At 42.8% G+C, this 12,802-nt stretch overlaps 1 protein-coding gene across 13 annotated transcripts in view; it reads right to left on the bottom strand.

Annotated features, from left to right (window-relative positions):
* Positions 1-12,802, bottom strand: part of MCUB (mitochondrial calcium uniporter dominant negative beta subunit) — a 40,162-nt gene that overhangs the window by 8,069 nt on the left and 19,291 nt on the right. For 6 of the 13 annotated variants that reach the window (XM_021396442.1, XM_021396450.1, XM_021396449.1 and 3 more), the window contains 3 exons: positions 7,830-7,893; positions 4,146-4,221; positions 3,345-3,515 (listed from right to left, as the gene is read on the bottom strand). In XM_021396442.1, coding sequence (XP_021252117.1) covers positions 3,345-3,515; positions 4,146-4,221; positions 7,830-7,893 — 311 coding nt within the window. Of the gene's footprint in view, positions 1-3,344; positions 3,516-4,145; positions 4,222-5,733; positions 5,943-7,829; positions 7,894-12,802 lie in introns of those variants that run through there. The other 7 variants (XM_021396451.1, XM_021396448.1, XM_021396443.1 and 4 more) reach the window with 3 other exon arrangements.

Here is a 12,802-nt window from a genome sequence, read left to right on the forward strand (position 1 = left end):
ATTGGTTAGAAGTGTAATGATACTGTCCCTGCTACAAGCAGGCTTGTATCTTCTTGTTATGATTATGACTAGAATTGACCAATTGAAAGTGTGGGGTAGAGAAAAAAGTCTTGCATAAAACAGCCACAAATTGTGATGGAAAGACCTGCATTTTTGTTTCTCCACCTACACACCAGTTTGCATCTGCACTTAAACCTAGGATAAAGAGTTTTTGTTAATTAAGACACCTTCAGAGACCTCACGTTCAATTACAGATTTATGTACTTCCTTAAACAAGCTGTTTTAATCAACAGGCACAATCTTGTCAGTAGCATTTTTCATTTTTTATTATAGTAAGTATGAATGGTACTTGCAATCATCCTGTTTTAATGCCAGTTCTGAGTTAAGGCAGCTAGACAGACTGTTCAGTACAAGGCAGACCAGGAGCCACAGAAACATTAGTCTAAAACACTCTAGAGAACCCTTTCCTATTTCTCCCCTATGAAAAAAAACTTGCAGGAACACTACTCCACCAGCACCACAGAGAACAAGACAAGAAAAATATATTGTTCACACCTATTTGCAATGACTTAAAACTGCAGACAAGGGAACAACTGAAATCTGCTATCAGGAAAGCTGTTGTTGAAGTTTTCTTCCTGCTTTTATACTTCTTCCCTTCATTCCCTCTCTATCATTTTATTTTGCAAGAGGTCCCTTCCTGCCTGCTAAGAGGAAACATTGCTGGGACATGAAGAGTCCAAGGGTCAGCAACAAGCCGCTCCACAACAGCTGTTTGATCTGGGCTTCATTCCCTGCACATACAGAGGGTGTCTTCACCTGTCTCTGCAAAGGGTGTGCAGTGGCAGAAAACAGAAGCCTTATTCTTGAGCAGAATTATGGTTGGACTACTCACCTGGTGTGGGTAGGAAAGCAAACCTGGAAGGATTTCAGTTCAGAATTTGAAACATTAATGTGCCCATCCACCTATTTCTTTGCTCTTCTCTTCTTTATAAAATGGTGTAATAGAACATCAAACCTCATTTGCATGTAAATTAAGGTGACATTTATAAAATGACATTTAAGCAAAAAATGTTCTCAAAAAGAAGTGCCAGACAGGTTCTTTGTTCTGGATCTGATACATTGCAGATTTATTAACCTGTCCAAACCTTTCATTAGCTGAAAAGTGGGAAAGTCTTGGGAGGAGGGGTTGTTTTGTTTTAGAAAATTCCATATGGGCTTTCAGAAAAGGGTCACTTTTTCTCCTATACTTAAGCACAGGTATTCAAAGATGAACAAAGGGCCATTTTTTGCCTGTAGGCATTTTTCAAGGCCAAATCTACTGAAAATGAAAGTGAGTCATCAAATAGAGCACTAACACTTTCAATCAAGGCTGAGTTTCATTTAATGGCTAAATGAAACTGAAAAGTGTCAGCATTAAATCAAACCTTCATAATTTTTCATTAATAATACATGTTTAAATTCAACTCACAGTACTTGGCCAGTAGTTTCTCTTTACAGTATCAGTTTCCTAATGAATTAATCATCTAAGCAGTTCTCTACCCTTACAATTGCATGGCACTTAAGAATTCAGAGTAGAGAACCGAAATAGTTTTAATCAAAACAGACAGCATTTTTATTCCAAAGTTGGGGGTTTAAAGAGATGACACTAGGTGAAAAGAGCCCAAATTTCTTTCTAGTTCAGAACCCAGTGTTTATCTATACCGAAAATGCTAGACTTTCAGGTTCCTTACAGAAATTATTTTGTGCTTCACAAAAGTCTGAAGCTTGCTCAGAAGCAGAATAAGTAGTTTATGTAAAGCTTCTGTGGACCTAACAGAGAAGAATGGAGTTGAGCAGTAAATCACAGATACTTCATTCATTGGTGCTTCTGCAGAGATAGCAGTACTGAGAGGTACTGCAGGAGCACGTTCTTGGTTAGCCCTGCCTCATCCCATGAAGGAACCATTTTTACTGTGAACTTCCATGTAAAGGGGAAGCTACTGGCAGTGATGATTTGCCACAGTGTTGTCTGAACATATAGGAGAATCCTACAAAACTATCTTTTCTAGAGAAGTTTCTACCTTTGCTGTCCAGTAGATACAGTATTAAAAAAGAATAGCACAAGACGATCCTCACAGAAAAATCAGCTCACACAACTTCTTGCATACAAGAAGCTCATGCATGCACTGTAATCCACGCAGATCACATCTTCATCACTCTAAAGAATATAAACACATTGCTTTACATGATATTTCCCTGTTTTACTATGTGCATTCTCAAAGACAACCAAGGCAGCTTCTCCAAGACCTCTGGCTTCCTGCAATATCATCCAGGAAGAAAGGGAACATAATGAATGCATCCAGTTATGAATCTTTGGACCACCGTTCCCAGACCCCATACATTCTTCCATGTGTTACCTGAATGAAAATAGATCTTTTTATAGGAATATACCTTTTTTGTTTGTTTGTTTGTTTTAAGGGGCATGTGGGGGAGTGGGTGTGAGGAAACAGATGCTTTTTAGTTAAAGGACTGTACAACTACCACAAAATAACCACTTGCATTCACTGGAAATGATGGAAAGCCTCATTCAAGTATCAATTCTGTCAACTTCAGACAAGGGAGCTACATCCCAATTCTGTGTTTGTGATCAGGTTCTTCCTTGGAGCAAGGCAGGGCTCACAAGGCTTTTCAGAATTGTTGCAGAAAAAACTACAAAGCTTTGACAAAACACAAAACAGGCTGTCTTAAGAAAACTCATGTGAATGATCGTGACAGTGGGATAATCAGTATGCTAGAAGGAAAAAGACCACATCAATGCTAACACGTTTTCCTTTCAACCCAAAGCTGATTAATGAAACTTCTCCAGAAAGCTGCCCTTAATCACTACACGCCTTTTCTGTTTGCTTAGTTCCTAGTATGTTTTCTATGTGAATTCATATTTGCATTAAGGCAAGCATTCTTCCAGCTTCAGAGAACACAGAACAACTGGCAGACATCACATTCCAGAACCAGACATGCTGCCTTTCAGAATGATCACAGAGGACAAGGATGGGAAGAGATGAAGAAAACCAGAAGAGACACACTTATTCAAAAACAGTATGACGAAGGGAAGCTATCTGAAAAAGATAATAGACGAATCTACTGGGAAGGTTGCAGTACTATGTTCAACCTGCATTTTACATAAGCTCAAGAGGACTCAGATACTGAATGCAAAACACCAATAAATCAAAGAAGCTTTAATCTCAACAGCAACAAAGCCAAATCTGATGCGGATTTTAAATCATGCTTCAGAGGGTAAGTACAGATGATTTGAAAAGAAATTAATTCATTCTGAAGACAGAAATAGAATAGAAAATAGAAGATACCTGCTGCAAAGACTTCTGCTCTCACAATTCCTTTATCTTCTCTTTGTACATCCTGCAGAAATGCCCCCACTGTGGCTACCACTGGTTTAACAGCGAACTGGCAGCGTTCTCTTCTTGTAGGCAATGTAAGAGTTATCATGGGAAGACCATGCCTGTAATTAATAGTTACTTCTGAGAAAAGAAGAACAAAAAGAGTGAAAAAGCTGTATTATAAGTTGCAGCTTAAGTTAAAGCTGTTTTTAAAGCACAAGATAAATAGAGAGCACCACATGGTACATATCCTTATTGAATACAGTGTTATATCTTCCGGGACATGCTGGGGGGGGGGCCTCATGGCAGCCTACAGCTCCTCACAGGGAGTGGAGAGGCAGTGCTGAGCTCTGCTCTCTGGTGACAGTGACAGAGCCCAAGGAAATGGCATGGGGAGTGTCAGGAGAGGGTTAGGGAAAGGTTCTTCATCAGAGAGTGTGGTGAGCATGGAACAGGCTGCCCAGGGCAGTGATCATGGCACCAGGCTGCTGGAGTTCAATAAACATTTGTACAATGCTCTCAGACATACGTTTTGAATTTTTTGTGCCCTTGAGTGGAGCCAGAATTGGACTCAGTGATCTCTGTGGGTTTCTTCCAACTCAGGGCATTTTAAGCTTTTGATTCCACGCATGTGACACACAATGAACTTGGTCTCGCAGCAGAAGCTGCACCGCCCAGCTGAGTTAGGTGCTCGCCTGCCTGCTCTGAGAATTGACAGCGACGTGCCTCTTGCTCACGGAGAAGCTGGCTGACGATAGCGGACAGCCTTACCGTCAGAGGGCACCAGCGTGCTGTAGCAGGCTCCTTCCCGGCGTGCCCAGGTCCCGATGTGCTTCCAGAGCTGCACCTGCAGCACAGACATGGGGAGATCATTTCAGCAAGGTGAGGATACGAGGTAACTCGTCACAGGCAGCACCAGCCGTGGGTATCTGTTTCTGTGCCATCTGGCAGGCAAGATGTGCTTCTGGAAAAGCCCCTTCCTTACTAACTCTTATCTAAAAGGCAGAACCATCTTTCTGGAAAACTTAAGTGCTGTCAAAGGTATAAGGGACCTATAATTAAAACTTTTTGTATAGCACAGTTTAAATAACTCAGAGGAAAAAAAAAAAGGAAGGAAAGAAAGGGGAAAAAATAAAGCAGTGTTGAAGTGCTTCGTGCAACTCCCTCTCCACATTGTGGTGCCCGAAGGCACGGCAGCTCTGTAACACAGCCTGTAACAAGCCCCAGAACAACATGCATCGCTTCACTGCAGTCTCACTGCTGAATCACAAACAGAACGTACTCAGTTGTATCAAACAAACAAGAACCAGCACAGCTTGATGGCACTCTCCTTTGCTTCACTATACACCTCTAATCACAATCTAAGCATTGGCATTTGGGGCATTAAAAAGACAATGCTAACAAGGCAGCTTGCCAAAGCCCAGAAGACAGGCACGAAGCATCCCCTCTCCGACAGCTGCTGGCGCACTGGGGAGAGCTGATCAGGACTGGTTACATCCAAACCTTGTCTGGGAAATAACACAGCATGTCTTCCTGAAGGCCAAAGCATTTTGGAACCTGCAAGCCAAAGCCCTGTGAGAAAGCAGGGAAGGCAAACTGCAAAGGAAGGAGACCTCCGCCCTCACCTGCCTGTCATCCTCATTCAATTCACTGGTTTGTAAAGAATCCCAAGCTCTACTATTTGAACAGGAATATCCTGTTAGGATGAACACAGAATTTATCTGTAAGAAATAAATCTGTCATACACTGTGTTATTCAAAAGTACTGTCTCTACCCTGGGTTTCTGCCTGGAACAAGCACTGCTCAGGATTTAAAGAAGATAAAAAATAAATCACTCTGAGAACATCCAACACTGAGAAATTTGTACATTACAAACTTCAGACACCGGAGGTAGTCAGAAACCTACACAAACAGCAAAATACCTAAACACACCAGTATTATTAAATACACAAGCAGTAGCAGTCTCAGAAAGACAGAAAGCCAACAACACACACAGCAACTTGCTCGTGCCCTCACCTGCGCAAAAGGCTTTCCCTGTAACACAGCACATTCGTACTCACCTGCCAGACCCCATCTACAGGGGGCAATTACACACACACACATCTAGAAACATACATAAGGAAACAACATTCAAGATGTGATCTGTTTTTCACAGAAGATCCTGAAACACACAGAACTGCCCTTGTGTAATCTTAACAGCTTCCCATACAACTGTAAATATCTGTTACTTGTTTGTTCTAATGGATATTTAAAAAAACCTGCAGTGCAATGGAATATAACTGAGTTCCCAATAACGAGCCCTTTCTATGCAAGAATAACTGGCTGAGGGATCCTTCTCTCTGCATCTCCAGGTTTGTACCTCGTGTTTCAGTGAAGCCATTAAGCCACGAGCTTGTCCCTTACAGCAAAACCACTGTCCCCTTCTCAAGCAGTTCGGCACAGCCACCGCCCTGCCGCTGGCACAGAAACGAAGGCAGCCACCACCATAGCTGGAAGGAAGGCTTAAGCAGGGCAGGGAGAGACCAGAATAGCAATATCACCTTCATTTTTAAAAATAAATAAACTCTAAGGAAAACGAAAACACTCTGCCTACCTACATAGCATTTTTTGGCAGTAGCTGTTCCAGCAAGCAATCTTGTATGGTGTCATCTGACTGCTGCTGCAAACTGAAGCTCAAATTTACGCGTGACCAGTTTGATACAAGAAGCCAGCACCATCATCACTGCAGGAGGCAGCATTAAAGCCCCTTATCCTCCTCTGCACCACGTATGCAAATACAAATTGTAACTCCTGCTCTGTGGAAAATTACAAAGGAGGTAGGGAAGGCAATAATAAAAATATATATATTCCTCATGAAAAAGTTACCTTGAAATACTACAAAAAAAAATTAACTAGCAGACTCTCTAAGAACACAGAATCGTTGCCATTGGCACCACTGGCTTTATTTCATTTTGGCTTGCCATGCCAGAAGATTATAAAAATTAAAACATAACTGGCCAACAACCCCATATTTGAAACCATTTTGATGTGGCTTACAGAAACCTGAGAAGATACGGCAGTTTTGTTATTTCAGCAGCAAAGATAGCACGCTGCTCCCACAGCTCCCTGCTCAGCTGCTCTCACCAGCACAGGGCTTGCTGTGCCCTTGTGGCCCTGGCCGCACCGCAGCAAAGCTTGTCTGTCCTTCTAGTGTCAGACAATGCCAATAACGCCTCAAGACAAACTCAGGAGTGGCCTTTACAAAAAAATATTAATGCTACGTTCTCCTGTATCCTCACTTCCTCCTCTCTAAGGTAACAGTAAGAAATTGAAATAGAAAAACACATTGCAATGCAGTACACCACTAAGCATCAGCTTTTTGCCCTTATTTTAAATAAGGAGCAGTAAAATACAGTAATTTTAAGGCATCTTGCAGCGAGCTTTCCAACAGACATGCTGTAGAGAACTATTGATGTTTTCCATATTAGCTGGTATGGTTTTTGGTTGGTTTTGTTGCTGTTTGCTTTATTCTTCTTTTGTGTTTTTTCTTTTGTTTTTTGTTTTAAATCTGCAATAACACAGCCAGTCCTCTGTATATGAATGATGTCCACTTCAGTCTGATTCTCTAAAGAGAGGCAAAATGAGCAGTTAACTTACTACAGAATAACAAGCTGCAATGTGAGAGCCAACTATCCCCAGACATTTCAGAAAGACTGAAAACCAAGGGAAACACAAAGAATCATCCAGTACTTCCTCCTACTATTTTAGCAATCCTTCTTCCCTTTCCCTTCCTACTGAGGAAGGAGATCTTTGCATCCAAGGTATCAGAAATCTTCCATCTTCATCCAGTTTCAGTCAAGTCTAACTGTCTGAAAGGTGCTGTCCTTCCCAACCTACCTCCTCTTTGGAACAGAAGCGAGGTTACAACACCTAGAACTAAGCTTGCAAATCCAAGAGGGTAAGATTTGGAGAGGGAAGGATTATAGCATGGAGAATGTGCTTGTGTTTTATCAAAAACAAAAGCAAGCCTACCCTGAGAGCTGTGCCATCTGCTCTCTAAGATGCAGTGAAAAGAGCGGTCTGTCAGCACAGACGGGACTTTTGAGTTCTCCCACTGAACGCATCTTTGTTCTTGTGCTGTGCTTTCTCAATAGAAATCCCAACCTGGGAAATGCTGCAGTATTTGACTTTAAGGATAACAAGAGAGACTTTGTTTTACAAAAATATGCTTTTAATATATCCCATTAGATAAGGAAATGGACTAGCTGAATCTTTTCCTACAAAGGTCCAAGAAAGTGCACATCTTAATGCATACAGCTGCTTTCATATCTCTCAAAAACATGCTTCTATTCATCTCTAGGGGAAATAGTAATTCTTCAAATTGCCAGTCAGGAAAAAGCTTATTTATATTGCAGAGATAACAGAAGAGAAATAACAGAAGGATGCAAAGGCAGATTAATACGCTTGCAGATTTACCACATTTTTAGCCAACTCTTCTTTTCTTCTTAAAACTCTTCTCATGTTGAAAGCATTAGGCAGGCTGCAGGACATAGGAAAAAAACGACATTATTCAGAAAACAGAACTGCTCATCAACACTTCCATTTAGAATGGGCTTCTCTACTTAGAATATGACTAGCCGTACGCATGCCCCAAACAATAAAAAGCAGGGGATTTCTTAATATACCTAAAAGAGGCACTTCACAAAACGTATGATTACTGTTTTCTCAAGCTTTTCTTTATTTTAGCTATGCCTTAAGGCATTTGAAGCTTGGCTGAGTAATAGGAAAGTGCTTGGGAAATCAGACTGATGCCAGGCTTAAAACTAATGCCTGACAGAGGGATGTGAGAAGGTCAGTGAGAACCACCAGCAGCAGAGAAGCTCCCAGGCATGGCTCACACCTGGTTTTCATGAAGTTTGCTTGCAGGTAATGCACTGCCAATCAGCTCTGCCAAGCAGGCCAAGGAGGAGAAGAGGAAGAAAGGAAAGCTGATGGCTCAACAGCATCGCTGTTTCCACTTCACCACCTCTCCAGCAAGTTTTCATCTCATCTCTGCTGCAGACAGTTCCTGCCTACAGAGTAAATACTTAGCCTTATGTCCACATCTGGCTTGGTTCTGGCATAATTTAGCACAAATCCAGGGGCAAGTAGCTGAATGCTGCACTACTAAAGTATTTTCTCCTTTTTACCTGCAGCAACATTTCTAGTAATTATTTGTCCATATAATTATTGAAACACAGACCATAAAAAGATGTCTTTATTATAAACATCCATACCTCTCTTCCTTCATTTCTTGTTAAAGGTCTGCTGCAAGACTTACCCAAGCATTTCAGAAATAGCATTTTGCACAGGCAACTGTGAACATGTATTTTTCCAAAGGGAAAACAGTTTTCTTTTGATTAGTTGATGAAAAATGGGTCAGAAGGGACAGATAAGGTCAGTCTGATGTCAGTATACTTTTTAACCTTGTTAAGAATTAACCAATGAAATCAATGGCATAATAAGGCAAGTAAGCAGAAGGCTAATTGTTTTCCTTCCAATAGATTCTGATGGGCAACATCAAAAACATTTCTAAGGCAGACACTCTAAGAACATCCACAGCCAGCAACCAGAGAACTTAAAAACATAATTTAATAAAACTGCAACAGCTTTCGTCAAAACAACCAACACCAGCTGCAATATGTAGAGCTACCCAGCCCACCCATCTGTCTTCACCCTGTATTATAAGGCTGCACATTTAACTTTTCTATTGAGCAGGAAATGATGAAAGCCCCCCATGTGCTCTGAATGGTCTGGCACCTCTGCTAGCATGTGCCCGCTGAGCCTCCCCCAGAGCAAACCTGCATATGTGCTGCTCACTGCTCACCCAGCACCTTTCAGCTCCATTTCTTCTTCCTCTGTTAATTTGCTAGGGCGTTTATTTGAGGGACTGATGTGACAGGCGGGAAAAGAGACTGCACTCTTAATGCAAAACTTACCAGGTACTTAGAGGAATCCTGTTCATCATTACTCTAAAGTAAAGGAGCACAAAGTCATGCTGAACAAGAAACCAACAGGCATGAACTACACCTCTTCTCAGGCCTACAGAAATACCACTATAGAACAGATATGGTTTTTCTGGCAGAAGATTATCCCAAAACGCTCTGGAACTAGTGCATCTATGGAACTATTACTGAAAAGAATCCCAAAATAAGGGGGCAAGAAAGCAAAACCATGGAACATGGCCTCTGCATTTGGCTCAAGCGAGGAAAAGGCTTCCTTTGGCAGGTGAGCTGCAGGGAGCAGGAGTGGCAGGGGGATGTGCAAGTCCCCAAGGAGATACGCTGCTGACAGGACAGCAGACTTTTCAAGAATCTGCAGAGTGCATCAGGCATTTCTGCTTTCTTTGCTTGTAAATTCTTTTCTAAGCATTACCATCACTACATTACCAAAAGCATCAGACCAAATGTAAATGGACAAGCTTCTGTCCTTTCACCCCACAGCCCATGTTTTAGCAGTGAAGTTTCCTTTCTCTTTGTCTTCCCAGTTCACAACAAGCTGCCTCCACTACCCTTTCACAGCTGGAGCAGGCCAAGTAGCCATGGGCAGGTTCAAGTCTTGTGTCCAGTGCCACCAAAGGCCAACTACTACAAGATCCATTTTGCTCCTTTCACTTTATGGGACCAGCTCCAGAAAAAGTTCTGCTCCTGTGGCTTATAATCTCTTCCCAGCTGACCACGCAATGATACAGCAACATAAACTGGAAACTGAAAAGGCATTTGTCATTAAAGAAGTTGTCTCTCAGAAAACAATAACTAGTCTCAGTGAGCTTTTTGGGAAGACTACACCACAAAACTCTGAATTTTACTCTATAGCAGCAGATTGACAAAAACATTCCCAGATGAGCCAGTAAACCTCAGTAGAGATTAACAGCTGTTTAGCCTCAGAAACCTCTTTTTAGTAGGTGTCTGTGGAGTAGAAGAAGCTACTTAGATTGAAAGCCTTCAGGGCTTTTTTGCTGGCAAAAAGCTAGCAGGGCTTATTGGGAGGGCTTTAAATGAGGTGTGAAGGGGGATAGTGAGCCTTCCCACGATAAGGTGTGGGAACGCAATAACCCAATAACCGTATTAGAGGGACAGGGTGTTAGCAGGGGCCTTGAAGAACCTGCTGCCTTGAGAGGTACCAACGCTGCAGCAACGCTGCAGCACATACATAACTCGATGAGGATGAGGCAGTGACTGCTGGGGCAATAGGAGAAGGCAGTGGAGAAAATCAAGGGAAATAACTAAAAGGAATTAAGGAGTTATCCTTTAAGAAAGTGACAAGACCAGCTGCCCAGCTGAAGTGCCAATACACACAGCTTGAGAAACAAACAGGAGGAGCTGGAAGCTACTGTGCTGCTAGAAAACCACAATATAGTTGTCATCACTGAAACCTGGTGGGATGATTCCCACAACTGGAGTGTGGCTATTGATGGCTACAAGCTGTTCAGAAGGGACACACAAGGAAGAAGGGGAGGGGATGTTGCTACCTACATCAGGAAAGGAACAGAATGTGAAGAGCTGTTCCAAAAGAACAGACAAGAGCAAGTCAAAAAGCCTGTGGGTGACAGAGACCGAGGCAGGAAAGGGAGCCTTGTGATCGGTGTCTACTACAGGCCACTAGATCAGGCAGAGCCTGTTGATGAGGCCTTCTGCCTCCAGGTACAGGAGGCATTGCGATCGGAAGCGCTCGTCCTGCTGGGGGACTTCAACCACCCAGACATCTGCTGGAAAAGTAGCACAGCGAGCCAGCTGTAGGCAATCCAGGACACTCCTGGAATGCATTGAGGATAACTTCCTGAGTTAAGTAATTGACAGCTCCACCAGGGGGGATGCAATACTGGAGCTGTCGCTCACCAATGTAAATGAACTGATTGGCAATATCAGGATTGAAGGCTGCCTGGGCTGTAGTGACCATGCTATGGTTGAGTTTACGCTCTGGAGGGGTATGAGAGAGATAAAGAGTAAAATTAGGAAGCCAAACTTTCGGAAAGCTATTGGTACTGGGGCTGATACTCTTTGATATCTTCATCAGTGACACTGACAGTGGGGTTGAATGCACCCTCAACAAGTTTGATGATGACACCAAGCTGTGGGGTGCAGCTGACACACCAGAGGGATGGGATGCCATTCAAAGGGGCCTAGACAGGCTGAGCAGTGGGCCCAGGTGAACCTCATGAGGTTCAACAAATCCAAACGCAAGGTCTTGTACTTGGGCCGAAGCAACCCTCATTACCAATACGAGCTGGGGGATGAAAGGATTGAGAGCAGCTCTGCTGAAGAAGATATAACAGTGGATGGCAAGCTGGACATGAGCCAGCAAAGTGCCCTCGCAGCCTAGAAAGCCAACTGTATCCTAGGCTGCATCAGAAAATGCATGGCTAGCGGGTCAAGCTGCCCCTCTACTCTGCTGGTGAGGCCTCACCTGGAGTATTGCATCCAGATGGGGAGTCCTCAGTACAGGAGAGACAGGTCTAGTTGGAGCATGTCCAGAGAAGGGCTGCAAAAATAATCCATGGAATGGAACACCTCTCCTATGACAACAGGCTGAGAGAGCTGGGGCTGTTCAGCCTGGAGAAGAGAAGGCTGCAAAGTGCCCTGGTAGCAGCCTTTCAATATCTAAAGGGGAGCTACAGGAAAGAAGGGGGCAGACTCTTTAGCAGGGTCTCTGGTGATAGGACAAGGGAAAATGGCTTCAAGCTCAAAGATGGTAGATTTACATTGGATATAAGGAAAAAATCTTTTACAGTGAGGGTGGTGAGGCACTGGAACAGGTTGCCCAGAGATTGGGTTGATGCCTTGTCACTGGAGACTTTCAAGGTGAAACTGGATAAGGCCCTGGGCAAACTGATCTAGCTGTGGATGTCCCCGTTCATTGCAGGGGAGTTGGACTAAATGGCCTTCAGAGGTCCCTTCCAACTCTAAGGATTCTATGATTTTATTAATTTTTTTTCCCCCCACTCTTGAAAGACTTCTTGTAGTTTCTTTAAGGAGAGGATTCAGATCTGGACACCACATATTTCCATGGCCCCTGTGCCTCATGGGACATTTGCATCCTTCACTCCCAGATGGATCGCCTTATTTTTGTTGAACTATAATTGTTATGAGTTCTGAACATATTCAAGTGACATCACCATATTTTTTGTGAAATCTCTACATTTTACCAGTAATTGTATTTTGTTTTACAGGCTTATGATGCCCAAACATCAGTGGGTAGGAGCATCTTATACAACCTCCTAAAACACACGGCATCCCTGAATTCACAGTTACTCTTGTACTGTCACCTCACTGACATCTTATTTATGAATAAGTACAATTTAGTAAGTATTACTAACCATTATATTGGTAGCTCCATTAGGCCTTACTGGCTCCTATCTTGGGTTTGTGAATCATTATGATTTAAAATGGACTATGGTGTCTTTTGGACAG

This window comes from Numida meleagris, chromosome 4, assembly GCF_002078875.1.
Source record: "Numida meleagris isolate 19003 breed g44 Domestic line chromosome 4, NumMel1.0, whole genome shotgun sequence".
Taxonomy (NCBI): Eukaryota; Metazoa; Chordata; class Aves; order Galliformes; family Numididae; genus Numida; species Numida meleagris.